The sequence below is a fragment of the Cupressus sempervirens genome, chromosome 7, assembly GCF_028749045.1.
Source record: "Cupressus sempervirens isolate cs-2001-9-10 chromosome 7, ASM2874904v1, whole genome shotgun sequence".
In the NCBI taxonomy this organism is placed as follows: Eukaryota; Viridiplantae; Streptophyta; class Pinopsida; order Cupressales; family Cupressaceae; genus Cupressus; species Cupressus sempervirens.
Genome location: NC_143124.1, coordinates 679,143,813 through 679,169,173, shown reverse-complemented (window position 1 = coordinate 679,169,173; position 25,361 = coordinate 679,143,813). Strand labels below are relative to the sequence as shown.

At 36.9% G+C, this 25,361-nt stretch overlaps 1 protein-coding gene across 1 annotated transcript; it reads left to right on the top strand.

The window, feature by feature from the left end:
- Positions 1-1,802: 1,802 nt before the first annotated feature.
- On the top strand, positions 1,803-3,826 carry LOC149548478 (uncharacterized). Its single transcript, XM_089792535.1, has one exon. The coding sequence runs from the start codon at positions 2,303-2,305 to the stop codon at positions 3,605-3,607; it is 1,305 nt and encodes a 434-aa protein (XP_089648661.1). The 5' UTR covers positions 1,803-2,302; the 3' UTR covers positions 3,608-3,826.
- Positions 3,827-25,361: the final 21,535 nt, after the last annotated feature.

Genomic DNA, 25,361 nt, shown 5'->3' with positions numbered 1-25,361 from the left:
CCATCAAGCGTGGGACCGCGTTAATACGCTGGATTCTTGTCATTCTCCTCTTCACTCGTATTCATAACCTTTCTTTCTTTATTGCCGTGGATTTAATTTCGAGAGAGAGTCTTATAAAAATAAAATAGAATCTTGGAAAAGAATATGCACACATCCATGACATAAACGTTTCTCCGGACTTTTCAATCTAGGTCAAAGAAACTGGGGTAAGGGGTCAGCGTGAGGAAGGTGAGTGAAAGGTTCTCTCTCAACGGTCTGTATTTAAGTGCCTACTGAGCCTCTAGGACTAGTGTATTAGGTATTGAAAGTGAATTTAGGGAATATACTAATTATCCACAGATGTATAAGTTTTTAGTTTATGGATTGTAGATTCTTTTTTATTGCTACCAATTACCAATTATCATATGTTTCAATCATGTTCATTACTTGTCCAACCAATTCTACAATTGTTAATTCATAAGAAATAAAAAAGATGACAATTAATTGTCTATTAATAACTATATTATATACTAATAGTTTTCGACTGTGCTCCCACTAGTTAGAAGATAACTATTGGATAGGAGGAGATATTTTTCACATGTCACATTGTGATATTGTTGTCTAGCTTTTTTTGGGTCGAACTCATTGATCCATACTTTATCATATAGTGATTGAAAAACCAGAAAGAACCAAGATTTATCTAACTATAACAACCAAATAAAAACAAGAATTGCGATTAATTTTAAATTATTTATTATATAAATTAAAAACAAATTCCTTACAAGGAATCTCATTTAAAATTCAAATAAGATAACAAAGTACTTGAATAACAACTAATTTTTAATCATTCTTCATTTTATATTTTTTATCAAAATCTTTACAAGTTGATCTAGTGGGAGAGGACTTGTAATCTTGAAAGAGAGTTTACAAAAGTTTGAATTTCATTATGGGGTGGGGTATGGATGCCCCGTTTGTAGTACATTTCGGTGTCCTTCATAAGGAACACATGATTGTCACCATATTGTCGACCCAAAAACCACATGACTGGTATTATAGACTAGACTATAAAAGAACATTTCTTCTTTAATCCTAACGATGAATCACCGAGTGTGATCCAAAATATTGATGTGAAAACGCTCACACAATCCAAACAACATTGAGATGAGCCCAAACAAGCCCTGACCGTCAAAGTTAACGCGGAGATGGGCGCCGGAGCTTTGGCTTAAAGTCTAATTCGAAGGACGGATAACGTGGAGAATGTGGGGAGGCGGCCGCTAACACATTTAATTAATCTTCTCCAACCTGGAATTTCGGGGCACCGTGGAGCCGGCGTTCGTTCATCCGACCAGCCGCTGAGCAGGAGGAAAGCTCGCCGGCAAATTAGGGGGGCTTGATTTGTGGGAGGGTCCCGCCATTAGCATGGGTGGTGTACCCAAGTCAGCGGGCTCGAGAGTCTCATCATGTGCCCGGCCGCTTACCTTCCCCGACTAATCCGCCGACACATATAGACGGCACCGAATGATGACGTGTCCGACTGGAATGATGACGTGTCCCCGGTTGAGACGCCACTGGAGACCCAGAATTCTACGAGGCAAAGCGTCCACGTGGTCTGCTAACCGGGAGAGACGGTAAAGGGCAATGAAATGATGGAGGGACCGACCGTCTGACGATGCGGCAGGCAGTGACTGGCCAATAACATGCCTCACCTGACCGGCCGGGCCGGACGCTTTTTAACTTCGAACTAACTCGCGTTAAACTTGGGGCTTCGTCAGTTTGATTCACCGGTTTTAATTTGGACGTCAGGTTGGGAGTGGGAGTGGGGTGTTTTTTCCTTATCGCTTTTACTTTTTCTTGTGTGGCGCGCAAAGGCCTCGCGGGGCTACAAATTGAGCTGCCCGGGCATTGTAATCCGTGGTAGGCGGAGCATTCGGGATTTTACCCAACCCTGCCCTGAGAACAAGAGGAGGAGAAGAAGAATTACAAAACTAGCCACCCTTGGTCTGGTTTTTTTTAATTCAACTTCTTCTTCCAATTTGTGATCTTGAGAGATTTCAGATTTGCTCGAAAGTAAAGGAAAGGAAAGCAATCATCTTGTGTTTACGCAATTCTTTGAACTCGTTACTCTCAATATTTATCATCAGCCGTGTTTGTTAGCATCTGCCAGAGCAATTTGTTTTGTTTTTCACTGATTTTGATCTCCACCCCCTTTTATTTGAATTCGTGTTTGTTCCTTTCTGTGCTGTTCCGCGTACATAATTTTCAATCCTACTGTTTTTGCTGTTCTTTTTGTTTTCGTTGTGGTTCCAAGTTGGTCGTGATAAGAATGAGGTTCCAGGATCAATTCCCTGTAGTCATGGAGACTGATGACTTTGTCAAGGAAGAAGAGGAATATGACTTCTTCAAGGAAGAAAATGGAGAGAGTCAGGATATGTGGAGTTTGATGAGACCAGAGCCCCGCAGCGACGCTTTTGCTTCGCTTCTGGCAGGCGATGGCGGAAAAGAATGTAAATTTGATGCAAAGATTGCTGCTCCTTGGGATCTGGTGCCTCCCAAGCCATATGTTCCTCTAGCCAGAAGCCGCAGCTCGCTGAGTAATGACAGTCTTCAGCTTTGTACCGAAGGTCTCGGATGCGAGAGCTGTGACTGCTTGCTCGATTCGACATCCTCGTCCGCTTCGTCTGTAATTGCGGACGAGTATTTTGCTCGAGAAGCAGAGATCGAAGAGGAATCGGAAAATGGAGAAAATGAAGAGCAAGAGAAAAATGAAAATGAAGAGAATGAGGAAAGTGAAGAAGATGAAGATGAAGATGAAGATGAATTTGAAGAAGAAAAGAGTCATTCTGCCAGATCATTTCCACCGCCTCTTCTTACGCTCGGTGGCAGCAGCGCAGCACACATGCGTTCTTTCAAGAAAGACGGCCGTTTCGTGCTGCAGTCTGTAAAGGCACCGTTGCAGAATTTTCTTCACATGCATCGCGTAGGCGGCCGTCTTCAAATGCATCTCGTCAGTACAACGGAGGATGACGAAGTAGCCCTACCTTTGGCACCAAAGCTGCAAACTGAAGTTCTTCCAGAAGAAAGACTCGGCGAGGAGGAAGCGCCGGAAATCTGTTTGATTCCTGCGCTCTCCGATATTCCGGCACTGCATCAATCGAAGCCGTTTCCGGAGGATTCCTCTGACAATCATTGCGATTCCAGCATGATGAAATGCAACAAAAGTCCCGCTCCCGTGGAATTCAAAATCGCCTACAGCAAGCCGCTGGAGAAATGCAAAGGCGTCGACAACGAATCTTCAAATGGAAAGCGCGAGATTCAGGAGGGCAAATCGTCTCCAAAGCAATCTTCATCCTGCAATCAAAATATCTACAGCGGCTGGAGGAGCGAGATAGGTGAGCAAAACAGTGCTGTATTTTGCCAAAACTTGCAGAAAGCACAGGCCTTGCCAAATTATCCCGTCAATAAACTGAAATATGGGGAACCCGTCAGCATGATCAATGTCCATGTAAATGTTAATGATCATGCGCGGTTTTCGAAATTCCGGGTGAAAGATCTGGGAATGGCAAGGTGTCATGACGCAAATTCAGTGTCCGTTTGGGGAAAATATCCGTGCATCGCTACAAGTTCATAGGGAAAAATGCATTCGCAGATTTCTGTCGGAAATTCCGAGGGTACTGTCATCTGACAGACAGGGGAAGGTGATTATTTGAACTGCTTTTCTGCATATTCTGGCAAATAATTCAGTGATTCCACGGTGCAGGCAGTGTTGATTAATTGGCATTCCTATATTAATCCATGTTTTTGTTAATATTACTACTACGCTTAAATGCAAGCTTGTTTGGTTTAAAAAGATTCATCCTTTCTTTGCTCATAACGGGTGGAGTGTTTTAAATGGCACTTTTGGGTTCCTCTGCATTCTAAGGTTTCTAGATCGACATCTGTAACTTAGCTTTAAGCTCTTGAATATCTACATAGATACAGCAAACAAATCGACTAAAGCTCTTGAATATCTACATAGAGACAGTAAAAAAATCGACTAAAGATAAAGATTGAAGAGATCTAAGTAGACGAAATTAGCCTGAACGATTACTGTTACTGAGTCTGATCCCCTAATTACCACGGGCAATATTTTTCTGTAAAGATGACCTGGAGCAGGACAGGAGCAGATTAAATTTGAATTGCATTTTAATGTTTTAAATGCACCGACTCTTCTTCCTCCACGAGGAAAAAATCAAAAGTCTCAGTCGATAACGCAAAGGAATTTCTTTCCTCTGATGATGTCAATCTTTTCGTGCAATATTCCAGGGAGACAATATATTTTCAAATATGATCATAATCATCTCATTTGTGAAAACAAATCACTTGCCCCTTTTCGGAAAAAGAAATGGAATCCTGAGAATGATCTGATTGATGGTGTAAGAGAAATCTTATCACTGGCAAACCAAGGCAATCATATTTGGTTGATAAACAAAGACAATTTCGGTGGGTTATCGCTTCTTCGTGGGATTCAGTTCACAATATAATGGGGGACCCTTTTCTTCCTTTATTTACGGCTTGTTAATCTTGCAAATCATATCACGGGCGCATGGGTTTAGGTAATCCTTCCTCGACATTTCTCCAAGGAATGTCTCTGTCTTCCAAACATTGTGGCAAATTGTGGAAACGCCTAATTGGATGTTTAGTGTACCAAGATTCACCCATTTACTAAAGCAAAATCACATTAGTGAAACGTCAAGTCCATGAGAGAGGACAAAAGTACTTTGCTACGTAGCTTTAGTTGGTGGGTTGGTTGTGATTATGAGAAATAATCAATTAACAATCCAACTTTTTGCTGGTTATCATAATGTTCATAAATATTTCTAAGAAGATTTTCTGTAGAGAGGAAAAGTGAAATTATTCTTGGTTTGCTCAAATGGAATGGCCTTTAAGGTTGAGATGGGTCTCCTCTGATTTTGGCAAGGGATATATAAAACATTTTAACATGTGGAAGCATTTGGTTAGTATTTTATGTCTCAAATTATTATTGTTGGCTGTGTATATGTTGGAATGTGATTATAATATTTTCAAATAATTTTTTATATAAGATATTTATCTAAAAGTACGATTATTTGTCTTTTCTAAGAACATGAGAAAACTTTTATGTGAATTTTATTTTGAAGCATTCTAAATTAAAGAGAATAGAGCATTTGCACAAACATCTTACGACACTACATGTTAAGGGTTGTTTGGACAATGATTAGTGTTCACGTGAATAACTTTAGTCATCTCAATGGACATGACTCATTTAGTTGACACTTGATCAATATTTTATGTACTAAATCATGATTGTTGGTGACAATATACATCGAAATGTGATTATTCTTTATAAAATGTCTTGTACTATAAGATTTTTTCAAAAGCATAATAATGTGTTTGATTATAAGGACACAAGAAAAAAAATGTCAATTTATTTTTCCAAACACACTAAATTTATGAGGAAGTCGTGGTTGCACAAATTTCCAATGGTGCCACATGTTAGGAGTAGTTTGGGAAATGAGGACTACTCACATGAACACTTGTGGTCATCTCAATAAAGTTGGCACTATTCATTTAGTTGACATTTATGTCAATATTTTATGTATTAAATCATAATCAATTTTTATTTTAAAAAATAAAATAAAAATGTGAGGGTGTCATCCCTTAAGAGGAATAACCCAAAAGGTGTAAAATAAATAGATTGGTAGCTACAAAGAATTAACAAAAAAGATAATACAAACAATGACAACAACTAGATGTAATACCCAGAGTCTTCAAAAAAGAGCTAAAACCTCTACCATCCAACAAACTAATGATTGTTTGACAACAAAACCACCAAGGACATTTTTAGTAAGAATAATAACATATGTTCTAACTTAAAACAAAGAAAACATAAACAATGTTCATATAGTGCCCTATATGATATCCATTAGAGCAAAAAAATCAAAAGAAGGGACTTCACCCTTAGTGAGTAGCTTTCCAATTATGTCAAACTTGTTGTAGTCGTTGACTAATCCTTTGTAAGGAACTCAAAAATGTCCTTGTAATTGTTTCCATCATTTCCATCCTCACCTAACATCTTTTTCCATCCTCACTTAACATCGCCTAACATGAGCATTACTCTTTTCTAGCCCTGAGCATTTGAAACACATGTTGAGATTGGAAGAGATTTTTGGCACTCAAGTAGATTCTTAAGGTTGCTAAGATGGTAAACATGTTGTATTGATGATAGGTTTTCAATGATGTCAACATATGTTCTATGGTTGCAGATAGACTCAGATTATGAATGTTGTAGGTTTTGATCAATTCTTGGTACAAATAGTGATTTACAATCTTGAGTATGCGAGGATGATCTTATGTTGTAGGATAAGTGTAGACATTATGTTTACGATCATTATATCTTATGTGTTATTTTGGATAAGTTTTAGTTTTCTTAGTGAAGACTAGTAGAAGACTAGTAAGTAGGAAATTATACAAAAGGTAGTTGCAATATTTTGGCTAGAAATTGATGGCAAGTTGAATTTAGTGTTTGCAAGCATAGAATATGATAGAAGACTATTGTGCATACATGTTTAGATTTTTAGAATTTGGTTGACGATGGAATGCTCATTAATGTGTAACGTGCAATTTTTTTAATGGCAATCAAAGGGGTGGTATAGTGCAACATGTTGATCTTTATTGGAAAGAGTTAATTATGAATTGTAGTGTATGGATTAATATTTGTAACAATTCTATATAATTTCTTAAGAACATGTGTATGTCTTGGTATGGTCATGTTTATTTATTTGTGCATTGGGGAAGTCCTAATAAGATGACCTAATTGCTTATTTGTAATTGGTATAAAAGGAGGTTATTTCATTCATTTGTAGTGTAATGGAATGATTAGTTTGCATATAAGAAATGAAAATTTTTTAGATTCTTTGAGAAGAGGTATGAGCGAAATCTATCATTCCTACTAGACTTCAAAGGAACTTTTAAGGCAAATGTGCTTTTGTTCAATCATCTCAATCTTATTAGATTTTTTATCTAGAAGATATGGCAGTTAAACCTTTTCATCCTTTGGGTAGTGTGCTTGGGGTGTGAGCCTTTTTTTGTTCTCATCAACTCCTAAACTAGTTGTGAACCTTCTAACAAGGGTTCAAGGCCCTTTAATAGGAATCAATACTTTAACTAGGAAAATTGTACTAAATGCACTGTTATTGACTCCTAACATGGTCATATCCTTTAATAGGGAATTTATATATTAGTACAATATCTAGTGGGTACCATCCCAATGGGATTCATCCTTCTAATCAAGGGTTTTCCTCAAGAATAAAAATAGTATGTTATGGTGTTGGCTTTCTTGTTAGTGTGTGTTTCTATCGTGTTAGTTAGTGGTCAAATTTATAAGTTTGTAATTAATTGCATTTATCCACAACTGATTCGCCCCCCTCCCTCATCTTAGTTATGAGGTGTGGACTTTTCTTATCAAAAATTGGTATCAAAGCTCCAAGTGCTCTTTGAGAATGACGGTTAATAGCTTGAGGAGATCTAAGATGGCTTCTAGGAAGCAAAGTCCCACATTTGATGGAGATAACTATGATATCTTGAAGAACAAGATAAGAAGTCACTTGATTTGTATGGACATTGACTTATGGATGCTTACAAAGACAAAGACTGTAATGCTCCATACAAAGATCCTTGGAAACAAGGATAAACATAAACTAACTTATTTATTTTTTAAGAAGAAATACATAACAACATACAAACACACAATCAAAAGATCATAATAAAAGATAAAACCAACTAACCAAAGACCCCCCAAGTGTTCGCTACTTACAACCACACTTTCCATTTAGGTGAATTAACCAAACAATGGTCATTCCATTAATCATAATAACATTTGATACAAGGTTCATTTTAAAGCCCAAAAAAAAGTTCCTAAATTCTTAAGCCATATAAGTTCATTTTCCAAACTAAAACCTAGAAAGAATAAGATAACATAAAAATGACCCTAGAAAATAACCAATAGGCAACCTATACTGAATTGGGAAGAAGCAACTCCTAAAGGGTATCCAAAACACCAAGTTGAATCCTCCAAACAAGTTAAGAAATGTTGATTATTTGAGGTACAATAATTGCCTATTAGCATTGCACAACAAAACTCATGAAGGTGTGTGATAAATTGGTGAATGACACATGATACTCATACTCATGAAATTTTGAACTAGTACTGATGTGATTTAGTATCACATGATACAAATATAGGATTCATGCAATAGAACTCCCAATTGCATGCAATGAAACATAAGGTATCATTTCATCATACAACTTTTTACTCTTTAAAGGGGTACAAACAAGTACATAGAATGAAAGCAAGAAGCTAATCTAGAGTATAACATAAAACAAACCTCCACATAGAATCAAAGAGTATCAGATACATGCATCTTGAGGAATAGACACTCGATACCATCAATACATCCAAATAATACAATGAGTACATCTAACATACTATTCTCATAGATATATTTCTAATTCATCACAATGACAATGTAACATCAAGTATAACATGTGCATCAAGAAAAATTATAAGTCACAAGTAAAACATACATCGAGAATACCTAAATAAAAACAAGAGGATAAGGGGAGAGATAAGGTCAAGGAAAGGTCCTACAACTAGAAGAAGGCCATCCTTGATCTCTAATCCCTAGCAGTGGTATAGGTAGCAATGTCTCCCAACCACATAGAACTCTTAGGCCCATGCCATCATGTTCATGGAGATTGCAACTTGACCAAAATTACATAAGATAAAGCACACAAGGCTTACACACATGTCAATCTATGCATGAAAACAACTCAATGATCATGAAGACAATATAGTACAACAGGTCACTAGCTAGACATGTTATAGGATAACTATGTAGGGACTCTAGTGGAGTGTAATTGCTTGGAATCGACTAGCCCAAGTTGTATGTAGCATGGTAACACACTCATTTGGGAGGCCCAATACCTAGTATGGTAATACATTCCCTTGAGAGGACCAACATCATTCCCTTGAACCAGATTCTTCAAAATGATGGCTATCTATAGACACCACACTGTTGTACCAACTCCCTCAAGATGCTCAACCACTATACAAGTGTTCTCTTATCTTATTATTAAGTTTTATTATCCCATGTATATTTCTAGTTATCACTAATTGAAACCTCTTTATGTTAACTTGTTGGCCACTTCTAGACTTGGGTACATAAGAGAATCAACTCCACATGTCTACCCTACATTCCCATGTTCACCACAAGGTGAGTGCCCATAGGAAATACAAGTTACCAATCCAAACCCCAAATGAACAATCTCTCAATCAACCTAAATCTAGGAATTGTAGTCTCACAAGATCCCTCATACACATGATCATGTTCTCATTAGTGGGAACAACCAACTTCATATAATAATAAACATAAACCAATGCAAGGGTTGGTTATGAGAAATGTAATAAATGATACGAATACGATATTCCCTTAGCTACATCTTGTTAGGAGTAAAGATTTGACAACAAATCCTAAATTCCATAAGTAAATCCAAGGAATGAGTGGAAACATATAAACCATGACCTACACATATCCTATCAAAATCCCAACAAAATATGGGTGGCACACAAATCAAGGCAAGATTGAAATGCCCAAATTTCCAACTTCTTAAATTTCAACAAAAATGAAAACCCGCTTCCAAAATATGGTTAAACTTCCAAGGGTCCAATAATTGTTTCAAAATAAGATCATAATCAAAATATGACAAATCGAACAAGAACCAAAAGTACACATTCTCAATTTGAAAGCATACTTTCAGGTCAAGATATAAAATACCTCGAAGATCCTCTAATCATTTCGACTCCATTATCCTACTCTTTGTAGCAAAGGATACTAACCCAAAAATCAAATCAAGCTAAATAAGGAAAAATATAAATATTACATGGCACACAAAACAAAGTGATGCCAAAACACCCAAAATCCAAACATCTCAAAATTTGTTGGAATAAAAAAATCACATCTAAAACATGCCCAAAATACCAAAATTTGAATAGAAATCATGTTATGGGCACATGCACAATCTAGAAGCATAACTCTACCAAAAAATTTATTTTCAAAAACATACAAATAAGACATGCTTATTTGACATAGTGCAAGATTAGATGTACCCCCAATGGAGGTGGTCTAGTCCCCAACAATAACTACATAGTGGAAACACAACAACAACACAAGATATGATACTAAAATAATCCAAACCATACCTATCCTAGATCTGTAACATCACAAAAAACTGGTAGGAATTCCAAGAAAGATCTAAACTTGTGCTCACAAGCCACCAATCAACTATCTTGTTTCCTAAGCCCACACTTAGCTACTAGCTCTTCTCATAATTTGACACTCCCAAGCATGCATACATCTCTAGCTAAAACCTCCTTATATACTTGCATGACCACAAGTCATCCTGCTACAAATAGAATCATCTTGAACTTGAATAAACATAATATGTCTAAAGTTGGCATACAACAATCATTAAATGTGCATCGGAGAAATAACACAGACCCCAAATAGGTCCTCACACATCCCATAATCAATCCATGTCATGATTATGTACAATGTAAATCAAATGTACTAAGTCAAGTGATCAAATCTCTCAAGGACATCATTCGGTGAGCCAAACCACCGAGTGTCAATGAAAACCATCAAGCAAGCCAAAAATTTCTGAGTATGCCAAGAAAGCATGTTCACCAAGATCATACAAGCATCATCAAGCATAGGTTACATTGAGAAGATCATCAATCAAGAACCTTAAGCATCAACGAGTTCCTTCAGTCACTGAGCCTTAGGATAAAACTACACTAAAGAATTCCCAATAATGATTGAGCATCACAATCTTTCAACTAAGTCCAACCACTCGAAGGTCAAAAGAACTCCAACACCTAGGATTTCCAACTACCCTAGGATGCTCTTACATTAGACACCTCAGGTGAAAAATAATCTTCTCAATAGCTAGAAGAACATCTTATGGGATTTAATACATAAACCTTGAATTGGCTCTTTACATACATGCCCTCCAATTCGTCAACTTTTACACTATTTCCTTTGTTCTACTTTTGTAAATCCTTTTTTACAACTAAAAATGGCTTACCCTTCTTCCTCACGTCCTTCCTTAGTGTACCATAGGCCTATTTTCCAATTTGATTTATATCCCCTTCAAAATCATTCAACTCAACTCGCATATTGAAACTCAAGTTCCTCCTACCGAGTTTTACATTATGCAAAGGAATCAAGGAAAACTTCTTTCCACCCTTCTGATGAAGGCCCAAAGCACCTGATAAAGGCACAACCCAAGACCAAAATGAACACAATAGAAAAAGGGGAATATTATTATCAGAAGGGATATGCTAAAACATTTAGTACAATGAAAATAGACTCAATGACATGCCCTAGGGGCTTACAATGTTGTCTGATTTTGGAGAAAAACCCTTCTCATAGTACCTTCTCCCAAACTCCACCAAAGCTACATTTACAATGCCAAAAATGACCTTAAGTAACCTAATTTAGGCTTAGGGTTAGGAATACATTCTATAATATTCCATTAGGAATCCACCACCAAAAAGAAAGGTTCTAGAAAACATGTTAGAAGTCAGTGTAAAGTTAGAAGAATCTAGAAATGGTAGTCCAACTTCCTGGAGACATAACTTTTGATCTAGGACTTCGATTAATGAACCATTTACATTTCTAGAAAGCTCTCCAAGCACGCTATATCCCTATAGACATGATATGCATGTTCCCCATTTTTTGGGCACATACAAGGTCATTTAGTGCCTCAAATCTGACTTTGAAGCGCTCTTAGGGGGTCTCTAGGCAACTTAAACTACAGTAACTTTCAAATCGTAAAGCCTTTTGACTTTATTTTTTTTTTAGAGTGCTTTAAATTGAAATTATAATCATCCCTCCAACTTAAACCCTCTACCTCATCATAATTATGGCTCAATTACCAAATAACTTATTTTCTACATTGGTATGTATCCCAAGGTGCTCAAAAACTCTAACCCAAAAAACTAATAGTGGAATTATGAGAGCTGGATTCTCTATTTGACCCAAATGGGTATCCAAAAATAAAGACACATTAAATAGAAACTAAAACTAAGCATATTTTTGGGTGATACCCCTTACACCATTGGATGCTCTTGCATCAAACACCCAAGGTAGATTGAAAAGTGACCCTGTCACTTTATAACTGGTAGGGGGATTCCCTAATGGGTAGCCTCCACACAAATATCCAAGTTGAATCTTCCACTGGTCATCCTTTCCACTTTACTACGTATTCTTCATATTGCTTGTTTTTGGTATTTCAACCCTCAAGACTATCCATAATTTCTTCAATTTCTTCCTTCTCAGAAGTAGGAATTGGACATGGCTCCAAAATCAACTCCTCCTCTACATGATCATCATGATATTCTATTAAGTCTATAATATTGAAAATAGAAGAATGTGAATCCCATTTGGAAACTCCACCTCATATGCATTTCCTGAATCATTTTTCTTCAAAATTTTGCAGGGACCAAATTTCATCTTCAACTTGTTGTAGGTACCCACTAGAAATCATTCCTTCCTCAAGTATGCCATAACCAAATCCCCAACTTGGAACTCCTTAGGTCTCCTCTTTTGATCTGCTCTACCCTTATACTATAGGTTCATCTTGGTAATATGTACACATGCTTCCTCATGTAGGTTCTTGACATGTTTAGCAAAGTCTTCTGCATCAACACTTGTCCTCTATCCTTGCTCCATCTTCCTCAGCTCTAGTACAGTCCTTGGACTCCTCCCATACACAATTTGGAATGGAGATCTACTAATACTCCTATTCACACAATTGTTCTAAGTCAATTCTTCTTGTGGTAGAATCAAAACCCATCCCTTGGGCTTATCTCCTACTAAACACCTCAACAAATTTCCTAGACTTCTTTCTATTCACTACTTCTGTTTGTCGATCAGTCTATGGATGATGTGCATAACTAAAATGCAATTCTAGATTTAACTTCTTCCACAAAGTCCTTTATAAATACTCAACATATTTAGTATCTCTATCAAAAACAATACTTTTAGGAGACCATGTAGCCTCACCACTTCTCCAAAAAATAAACCTGCAATATGCACTGCATCATAAGTCTTGTGGCATGGAATGAAGTGTGTCATCTTGGAGAACCTATCAACCACCACAAATATAGTCATTACCCCCTTGCATCCTCGGCAATCCAAGAACAAAATCCATACTTATGTCCTCCCAAGGCTTCGATGGAACATGTAATGGCTGATAAAGTTCAATATTTTAAACAAATCCTTTGGCTATTTGACATACTTGACAACTCTGCACAAACTTCTTCACATCTTGCAATAGTTGAGGCCAAAAATAATGTTCACTAATAATGGAAATGGTCTTATCTCAACTAAAAGTGTCCTACCATCCCTCCACTATGTTTCTCCTTGATCAAGTTCCCCCTCATGGAACTCCGTGGAATACATAATTGACTTCCTTTAAACAACATGCCATCCTAGAACATGTAATCTAGCCACCTGGTCCTATCTAGAGTAACAAGTTCTTTACAAGCCTTCCAAGCCTCTATAAAGTTAGGATCCTCGGGGTATAGATTCTTGAGTTCATCAAACCCAACCACTTCAACCTGCATTCCTGTCAACAACAACTATCTCCTACTTAATGCATCTACAACCCCATTAGACCTTTCACTTCTATGTTTCAATACAATTGTATAGCTTTGATTAAACTCCACCCATTTCAAATGTCTTTGATTTAATTCATCTTGGTTATTTAGGTTCTACAATGCCTAATGATCAGTATCTAAGACGAATTATTTTGGCAACAAATAATGCCTCCATTTCTTTAAGGCCTAAACTATCACATAGAACTCTTGATCATAAATAGAATACTTCTTCTTTGCATCATTCAATTTTTCATTACAATATGCAATAGGCTTACCTTCTTGGCTCAAAAAAACCCCAATAGCACTGCCAATAGCATCACAATTCACTTGGAACTCTTTGTTTAAATCAGGAAGTGCCAACACAGGTTGCTTTGACACCTTCTTCTTCAACAATTCAAAACACCTTGCAACTCCTATAGTCCACTTAAACTCTTTTCTATCCCCCTCATTGTTTCAGTTAGGGGTGCACATATACTACTAAAATTCCTAATGAACTTCCTATAGAAACTAGCCAAATCATGGAATGACCTCACCTTAGTGGAAGACCTTGGAGTAGGCAATTTCAAGATGACCTTCACCTTTTTTGGGTCCATTTTGAGACCTTTAGCTGATACAAAAAACCCCAAATAGACTAACTCCCTTTTGATAAAGCTACACTTCTTCAAATTAATCAACAATTTCTCTTCCCTCAACCTTTCAAGGATACTATGAATGTGAAATAAATCTTGATCCAAATACTTACTTAAAATCAAAATATCATCCAGATAGACAATAATAAATTTTCCCAAAAATTTCTTTAGTACTTCATTCATAAGCCATACGAAGGTGCTTGGTGCATTGGTCCTTCCAAAAGGTATGACTAACCACTCATATAGACCCTCCTTGGTCTTGAATGCAGTATTCCACTCATCTTCCTCTTGTATCCATGTCTGGTGATAGCCACTCTTGAGATCTATGTTTGTGAAATACTAAGCTCCACTCAAGTAGTCCATAAGATCATCCATCCATGGAAAAGGAAAGTGGTACTTGATGGTTATTTTATTTATAGCTAGAGAGTCTATACAGATTCTCCACTCCCCATCCTTCTTTGGTGCCAGCATTGTAGGTACGACACATGGACTCAGGCTCTCTTGAATTAAACCTTTCCTCAACACCTCTTAAACTTGTCTATTTAGCTCCTCAATTTTAGTAGGAGCGATCCTATGAGCAACCTTGTTAGGAAATCTAGCTCCAGGGACTAAATCTATTTGATGACTAATTTGCCTTATTGGCCACAACCCTTTTGGAACATTATCATAGATGACATCTCCATACTCACTTAATAGACCCTAAACTTCAAGTGGAACTTCACTACTACATTCCTTATCCTTTCTAGGAATTAAAGCATAATAAATATGCCAATGTTTCATGCCATCTAGGAACTTTCTTCCATAAACAAGACATACCCTAGCACTATCTCATACCATTTCACCCTCCTTTATCAAGGGCTTCAATTTGTGGCAAACTCCATCCTTTGCCAGAGAGAATGTATTTACATGACCATCATGTATAGCATGCCTATCAAACTGCCATAGCCTTCCCAATAATGAATGGCAGACATCCATTGAGATTATTTCACAGAGAGCCTCATCAATCTTGAACCTTACTAAACATTTCTCACTAACTAGGACCTTATGATCATCCTACACCTAAGCAATCTGATAGGGATGGGGGTGTTTCTCCCTCTTGAGCTTTAGCTTTGAGACCATTGTTAGTTTGTGGTGACTGATTAGAGAAGTACTATACATACTGTAACCCTAAAGTGAGAATATATTATATAAGATAGCATAGGGTTAGGAATTGTTAGAATGCAATGTATAATGAGATAGGTTGTTCTTGCAATGATATTGTGATGTAAGGGTTTTTATTATAATCACTGGATAATAAGAAAATTTGGATGGATATGTAGGTAGGTGTAGCCCAAGTTTTGAGTGAAACATATTAAATCTATGTGTTATATGTGTTCTTATGGTTTTCTTCTTTTGTTTTTGCATTTAACTATATATTTGTATATTGTTTTGGATTTGTCAAATCCTAATAACAATCTCTTCTAACACCAAGTTGTCAGTGCTTCCACCATCAACAATCACATCACAATATTTACCCTCACACTTGTACCTAGTACAGAACAAACTCATCCTTTGTCTAGGTTCAGTCTCACTACTTAGCAAGACCCTTTCATTAACTAGAACCTCTCCTCTTTTTGCATCCCCTAAATATGATGACTATGCATCATCATCCACATGAGCAACCCGTGCTTGACAATCAAATCTCCTATCTTCCCTTCCTTGGCATTGAGGGCATTCGTAGGCACAATGACCTTCTTCATTGCAATGAAAAAAGGTACCACAAAAACTTCTTCTTGAACCTTGTCCACATCCTCTACCTCTTCCTCTCTAATCTCCAAAGTTTTTATAATGAGAGTTGTTGAAACCATCGTTCCTCTAGTTTTAGCTGGTATCCACATATTTATTTTTCTTTTGGTTCTCATTTTAGCCTCCAAATGACCTATCACTACCGCTTCCTCCTTGATTGCACCCTCTTTATCTTCCATCAAACTTTTTGTTTAACTTCTCCTCAACTTGCAAGGAAAATTGGTATGCCTCTTCAATGTTGGTCATTCTAACCAAACTTAACTCCTTTGAATGCTAGGTCTTAACCCATTAATGTAATGATCAACCTTCTCCTTGTTTGCTTCTACATGCCCTACCCTAATAAGGGCTTGGTAAAAATCCTATGTGTATTCCTGGACAGATTTTCCCACTTGCTTTATCTTCTTGAACAAATCAAGCTCATAATCAATAGGAATGAACTGCTTCTCTAGTTTGTCCACCATGTGATCCCATCTTGTGATTTTCTCCTTTCCTCTTCTATTTCTTTCCAACTGAATCTCTTACCACTAAATTTTGGCATGGCCTTTCCAAACCCTGATATCCTCATACTCAAAATATTCCTCTAACTCATTGATCTAGTTGATCAACACATTCAGGTTTAGATTTCCTAAAAACATACCAATGTTAATTTTAGGTCTTTTTCCTAGCTTAGCAATGGCCCTAAAAAGCTTCTTCTCTAACTGGTTTGGGACTTCTCTGTCTCCTTCCATTTCCTACACAATATTTCCTTCTTCTTCATTTTCCTCCTCACTTTCATTGCCTACAAAAATATTCATCCCTCTATGGATCTCCTCTTGCAATGCCTAAGCTTGTGTCTAGAGGGCTCTAACCTCAAGAGGAACAACTCTAGTCCTTCCACCATGCTCCCTTCATGGAGACATCTTCTCAATATATCAAACCCACAACCACACAATCTTGGTGCAAATTGTCTCACAGTTGGTGTGATGAAGGCCCAAAGCACCTAATGAAGGCACCACCCAAGACCAAAATGAACACAATAGGAAAAGGGGAATATTATTATCAGAAGGGATGCTATTACATTTAGCACAATGAAAATAGACTCAATGATGTGCCCTAGTGGCTTACAATGTTGTGTGATTCTGGAGAAAAACCCTCCTCACAGTGCGTTCTCCCAAACTCCACCAAAGCTGCATTTACTATGCTAGAAATGACCTTAAGTAACCCAAATTAGGTTTAGGGTTAGGAATAAATTCTAGAATATGTCATTTGGAATCCACAACCAAAATAGAAGGTTCTAGAAAACACGTCAGAAGTTGGTGTAAAATTAGAAGAATCCAAAAATGGTAGTCCAACTTCCGAGAGGCATAACTTTTGATATATTAGTCCAATTGATGAACTATTTATATTTCTAAAAATCACTCCAAGTACTCTATAGCCTTATGGAAAAGCTATTTTTATTCCCCATTTTTTGGGCCCATATGAGGCCATTTAGTGCCTCAAATCTGACTTTAAAGTTCTCTTAAGGGGTCTCTAGGCAATTTAAAACTGCAACAACTTTCAAACCATAAAACCTTTTGACTTGATTCTTTTTCTTGAGTGCTTTAAATTAAAATTTTAATCATCCATCCAACTTAAACCCTCTACCCCATCATAATTATGGTTCAATTACTAAATAACCTATTTTCTCCATTTGTACGTATCCCAAGGTGCTCACAAACTCTAACCCAGAAAACCAATAGTGGAATTAGGAGAGTTGGAAGATCTATTTGACCTAAATTGGTGTCTAGAAATAAGGACACATTAAAGAAAACTAACACTAAGCATATTTTTAAGTGGTATAGGATTGCCCTTACACCATTGGATGCTCCTACATCAGACACCTAGGGTAGATTGAAAAGTGACCTTGTCACTTTATAATTGGTAGAGAGAAACCCAAATGGGAAACCTCCACTGTGGATATCCAAGTTGAATCTTCCACTAGTCATCCTTTCCACTTTACTAGGTATTCTTCATATTGCTTGTTTCTAGTGCTCTGACCCACACAACTATCCATAATTTCTTCAATTTCTTCCTTCTCAGAAGTAGGAATTGGACATGGCTCCAACATCAACTCCTCCTCTATGCCATCATCATGATATTTTGTTAAGTCTATAATATTGAAAATAGGAAAAATGTGAATCTCATCTGGAAACTCCAATTCATATCCATTTCTTGCATCATGTTTCTTCAAAATTTTGTAAGGACCAAATTTCTTCATCTTCATCTTGTTATAGGTACCCACCGGAAATCATTCCTTCCTCAAGTATACCACAAATAGATCCCCAACTTGGAACTCCTTAGGTCTCTTTTTTTCATCTACTCTACCCTTATACTATAGGTTCATCTTGGTAATATGTGCACATACCTCCTCATGTAGGTTCTTGACATGTTAAGAAAAGTCTTCTACATCGACACTTTTCCTCTCTCCCTGTTCCATCATCTTCAGCTCTGGTGCAGTCCTTGGACCACTCCCATACATAATTTGGAATGGAGATCTACTAGTAATCCTATTCACAAAATTGTTGTAAGAAAATTCTACTTGTGGTAGAATCAAATCTAATCCCTTGGGCTTATCTCCTACTAAACACCTCAGCAAATTGCCCAAGCTTCTATTCACTACTTCTTTTTGTTCATTAGTCTGTCAATGATGTGCATAACTGAACCTCAATTCTGTCTTCAATTTCTTCCATAATGTCCTCTAGAAATACCCAACAAATTTAGTATCTTTTCCAGAAACATTACTTTTTGGGAGACCATGTAGCCTCACCACTTCTCTAAAAAAAAAATTTGTAATATGCACTAAATCATAAGTCTTGTGGCATGGAATGAAGTGTGTCATCTTGGAGAACCTATCAACCACCACAAATACAGAGTCATTACCCCTTAAAGTCCTCGACAATCTAAGAACAAGATCCATACTTATGTCCTCCTAAGGCTTTGATGGAATAGGCAATGACTGATAAATTCCAGTATTTTGACTAAATCCTTTAGGTATTTAACATACTCAGCAACTTTGCACAAACTTATTCACATCTAGCAATAGTTGAGGCCAAAAGTAAGGTTCACTAATAATGGAAATGGTCTTATCTCAAACAAAGTCGTGTCATCCCTCCACTATGCTTCTCCTTGATCAAGTTCTCCCTCATGGAACTCCTTGAAATACACAATTGACTTCCTTTAAACAACATACCATCCTAGATCATGTAATCTAGCCACTTGGTCCTATCTAGAGTAATAGGTTCTTTACAAGCCTTCCAAGCCTCTGCAAAGTCAGAATCCTTAGGGTATAGATTATTGAGTTTATTAAACCCACTTCAACTTGCATTTCTTTTAGCAACAACTATCTCCTACTCAATGAATCCACAATCCTATTAGACCTTTCACTTGTATGTTTCAATACAAATGTATAGCTTTGCATTAACTCTACCAATTTCAAATGTCTCTAATTCAATTTACCTTGGCTATTTGGGTACTGCAATGCTTAATGAGTAGTATACAAGAAAAAATCTTTTGGCAACAAATAATGCCTCCATTTCTTTAAGGCCTGAAAAATTGCATAGAAATCTTGAACATAAACAAAATACTTCTTTGCATCATTCAATTTTTCATTAAACTAGGCAATAGGCTTACCTTCTTAGTTCAACACAACCCCAATAGCATTGCCACTAGCATCATAATCCACCTGGAACACTTTGTTGAAATCAAGAAGTGCCAACATAGGTTGCTCTATCACCTTCTTTTTCAAAAATTCAAAACTCCTTGTAGTCTTGTAGTCCACTTGAACTCTTTTCTATCCTCGCTCATTGTTTTAGTTAGCGGTTCACATATACTATTGAAATTCCCAATGAGCTTCTTGTAAAAACTAGCTAGACCATGGAATGACCTCACCTCAGTGATAGACCTTGGAGTAGGCCATTCCAAGATGACCTTCACCTTTTCTAGGTCCATTTTGAGACCTTTAGCTGATACAATGAACCCCAAATAGATTAACTCCCTTTTGACAAATCTACACTTCTTCAAATTAATCAACAATTTCTCTTCCCTCAACCTTTCAAGGATACTATGAATGTGCAATAAATGTTCATCCAAAGACTTACTGAATATCAAAATATCATCCAGATTGACAATAACAAATTTTCCCAAGAATTTCTTTAGTACTTCATTCATAAATCGCATGAAGGTGCTTGGCACATTGGTCATTACAAAGGGTATGACTAAACACTCATATAGACCCTCCTCTTGAATGCAGTCTTCCACTCATCTCCCTCTCGTATCTATATCTGGTGATAGCCACTCTTGAGATCTATCTTTATGAATTACTGAGCTCCACTCAAGGAGTCCATGAGATCATCCATCCTTGGCAAAGGAAAGTGGTACTTGATGGTTATTTTATTTATAGCCTGAGAGTCTGTACACATTCTCCACTCTCCATCCTTCTTTGGTGCCAGCATTGTAGGTATGACACATGTGTAAGAATTTGGCATAGCTTTGATACCATGTTAGAATTTACCTTAGGTAAAAATTCACCGAAGAGTAAGGAGCTCAAGCACAAGCACAACAGTAGATGAAAAGAGTATGATCAGAATGACAATATGATATTCATTCAATATGGATTGATACAAAAGTACACTAGTAGTGCCTGCATATAAAGGCCTCTGGATTGCTTCTAGAATGCCTATAAATCAGCATACTAATAAGTCATACAACCAAGCACGTGTCCACTAGAAGTGGATTATCCTCCATTAAGCACATGAGTAAGTGTGATGAGGAGAGGATAACCCTACAAAGGTGTAGCATGCAAAATTATGTTGTAGACACCATGTGCTAAATTAGGAGTACAAATAACTATGTTGTCTACATGGAAACTCAGTTAATTATACAAACTCTAGTGTTGTAGACACCATGTGCTGAATTAGAGTTGCTTACTCTAGTGTTGTCAACACGACAACTCATTAGAGTACACAAACTCCTTAGTGTCTCACCTAAGAAATAATAAAATAATGCATTAACCCAAGTAAACTTAAGTAAAGTTTAGTAAGTAATTACTTATTTACACCAACATCCCCCCTATGTGCAACTTAGGGGAATGCACTTAAGGTTATGAAAGCTAGGATGAAAAATGTAAGATGGGTCTCAGCTACTAGGCCATGTTAGGTACCCATGTACATAATACAATGCAATCTCTCATAAAATGGAGAAAGAGGGAAAACCTCATGGGAAAAACCATCCACCAAAAAGAGAGATGAAAGATAAGATGTATGGATGGATGGAGTAATCAAGACCCCTCCATTACGACATACATCAAGTATATACAATAGAGAATTAGGAGAAGGACAAAACCCCATAAGAGGAAAAGGTCCCCCCCATAAAAGAGAAGAATAAGGAGACAAGGTAGTCCCCCCCCTAAATGTAGTGTGTCAATTAGTGAGAGCTTCTCTATTGTAGAAGCTGATCCATGAGCATTGAATAATGTTCCTCCCCTTTGGAAGAAACAATGGCAAAGGTATAGGTGAGATGCTTCCCCTACGTGTAGAAAGAATCATGACGATCAATGATATCTCTGAAACTTGCTCAACTATCCCTGTGTCAATATTGATGGTGGCTCATTCCAATACTATTGAGAAGAATGAGCGTAGATCTGGCAAGGATGCATGTAGAACATGTCCCAAAGAACAATTTTTCTCCTCAAATGATAAAGAGACCTCTTGCAACTGCTATACATAAGGATCTACAATCACATCAATCTATGAAGACTGATCATGTAGAGAATGGATATGAGGGTCAGAGTGAGCCCTCATAATAAGTGAAGAAGGATCTTCTTCATTAAAGAGAAGCTTTATATCATTAATGACATCTCCCAAATTTTCTATGTGTGACTCCACAAACAAACCTAAAATGTCTGCCAAGAAGTCATCCACCAATGGAGGAACTGGAAGACAAAGTGTACCCTAATGTGGTAGATCAATTACTGTGGCAACAAATGAATTATTTGCCTCAGCAAAGAGAAGATGAATTTAATCAATGATGTCTCCCACATCTTCAATGTAAGACTCCACAAATAGTCTTGTAATATGTAGAAGGAAGTCATCCCATGAAGCTAAAGTAGGAAGACATGGTGTTTCCTACTACACTAAATCCAAGGCATCTATGGTTGGAATTGGATTAGTAGTATCAACAAGAGCATTAGGAGGTGGGATTTCATCTAGAGTTGGAGGAACCAATACTGAAGCTGCTAAAGATAGAATGTCATCTAGAAATGGAGGAATTCATGGATCTCCATATGCTTCCCAAAGAGCCATCCAAACATCATGAGGAAAAATAGCCATAAGAAGAGGAGAAAAAGATTCCTTACTCATACTTTGATACATAAAGTGAATAAGATGATGAAGATAATTTGCCCAATTTGGATGAGGTGGTGGTATCTTCGAGTAGAGATAAGGAATCACATTTAGATGCTCTCTTAAATGATCAAGCATCAAAGCACTTCATTTCTAATAGTTCCTAGATGTCAACTTCAGTCTTAAACTAGATTGAAATATGTGACAAAATGCCATGAGATCAATAAATTAGAGTTGTAGACACCATGTGTTGAATTAGAGTTTCTTACTCTAGTGTTGTCAACATGACAACTCATAAGAGTACGCAAAATCCTAAGTGTCTCACCTAAGAAATAATAAAATAATGCATAATAATAAAATAATGCATTAACCTAAGTAAACTTAAGTAAAGTGTAATAAGTAAATACTTATTTACACCAACAACATGGACTCATGCTCTCTCAAATTAAACCTTTCCTCAACAGCTCCTAAACTTGTCTATTTAGCTACTCAGTTTCAGTAGGAGTCATCCTATGAGCAACCTTGTTAGGAAAACTTGCTCTAGGGACTAAATCTATTTGATGACTAATTTTCCTTATTGGTGACAACCCTTCTGAAACATTATTAGAGTTGATATATCCATACTTACTTAATAGACCCTAAACTTCAAGTGGAACTTCACTATTACCTTCCTTATCTTATTTAGGAATTAAAGCATAACACATATGCTGATGTTTCATGGCATCCAAAAAATTTCTTCCATCAACAAGACATACCCTAGCACTACTACATACTTTTTCACCCTCCTTTATCAAGGGATTCAATTTGTGTCAAACTCCATCCTTTGTTAGAGAGTATGTATTTGCATGACCATCATGTATAACATGCCTATCAAACTGCCATGGCCTTCCCAACAATAAATGGTAGACATCCATTGGGATGATGTCACAAAGAGCCTCATGATAGTAACTCCCAATCTTGAACTTTACCAAACATTTCTCACTAACCAAGACCTTATGATCATCCTACACCTAAGCAATTTGATAGAGATGGGTGTGTTTCTCCCTCTTGAGCTTTAGCTTTGAGACCATTGTTAGTTTGTGGTGACTGATTAGAGAAGTACTACACATATAGTAAACCTAAAGCACAAATATGTTATATAAGATAGCTTAGGGTTAGGGATTGTTAGAATGTGATTATAATGAGATAGGTTTTTCTTGCAATGATATTGAGTTGTAAGGGTTTGTAGTGTAATCACTGGATAATAGAAAAAGTTGGATGGCTGTGTAGGTGGACGTAACCCAGGTTTTGGGTGAACCACATTAAATCTATGTGTTATATGTGTTCTTATGGTTTTCTTCTTTTGTTTCTACATTCAAATATTTATTTGTATATTGTTATGGATTTGCCAAATCCTAACAACCATCTCCTCTAACACCAAGTTGTTAGTTCTTTCACGATCAACAATCACATCACAATACTTACCCTCACACTTGCACCTAGTACAAAAAAAACTCCTTTATCTAGGTTATGTCTCAATTCTCAACAAGACCCTTTCATTAACCAAAAGCTCTCCTCTTTCTACATCCTCTAAATGTGATGACTATGCATCATCATCCACATAAGAAACCCTTTCTTGACAATCAACTCTCCTATCTATCCTTCCTTGGTGTTGAGGTAATTCATAAGCATGATGAACTTCTTGATTATGATGAAAAAAAGTACCACAAAACCTCCTCTTCCTAAACCTTGCACACATCTTCTACCTCTTCCTCTCCGATATCCAAAGTTTTGATCACGGGAGCAGTTGAAACCCTCATTCCTCTAGTTTTGGCTAGTACCCACATCTTCATTTTTATTCTATTTCTCATTTTGGCCTCCAAATGAACTACCACCACCCCTTCCTCCTTGACTATGCCCTCTTTTCCTTCCATAAAATTTTTTGTTTAACTTCTCCTCAACTTGCAAGGAAAATTGGTATGGCTCTTCAATGCTAGTCATTTTAATTAGACTTAATTCCTCCTAAATGCTAGGTCTTAACCCATTAAGGTAATGGGTAACCTTCTCCTTGTTTGATTTTGCATGCTCCACCCTAATAAGGAATGGTAAAACTCCTCAGTGTATTCCTGGATAGATTTTCCCACTTTCTTTAACCCTTGCAACTTCTTGAACAAATCAAGCTCATAATAAAAAAGAATGAACTACTTGTTTAGTTTGTCCATCATGCCATCCCGTTTTGTGATTTTCTCCTTTCCTCTTCTATTTTTTTCCAATTCAATATATTGCCACTAGATTTTGGCATGGAATTTGATTTTGGCCTTTGAAAACTTAACCCTATCAAGGTCCCCAATATCCTCATACTCAAAATATTCCTCTAACTCATTGATCTAGTTGATCAACTCATTCGAGTTTATATTTACTGAAAACATTCCAATATCAATTTTAGGTCTTTTTCCTAGCTTAGAAATGGCCTTAAAAAGATTCTCCTCCACTTGTTTTAGGACTTCCCCATCTCCTTCTCCTTCCTACACAATATTTCCTTCTTCTTCATTTTCCTCCTCACTTTCATCAACTACAACAATATTCATCCCTTTATGGATCTCCTCTTGCAATGCCTAAGCTTGTCTCTAGAGGGATCTAACCTTAGGAGGAACAAATTTGGATCTTCCACCATGCTCCCTTCATGGAGGCATCTTCTCACTATATCAAACCCACAATCACATAGTCTTGGTGCAAAATTTTTCATAGTTAGCATTTTGCCTACACACTCAAAGAAAACCTAGCTTCGATACCACTTGATGAAGGCTCGAAGTACTTGATGAAGGCACAACCCAAGAAAAAAATGAACACAATAGGAAAAGGGGAATATTATTATTAGAAGTGATATGCTATTAC

Excerpts from the sequence above, each read along its gene's own strand:
- LOC149548478 (XM_089792535.1), top strand. The coding sequence starts at position 2,303 with ATGAGGTTCCAGGATCAATTCCCTGTAGTCATGGAGACTGATGACTTT.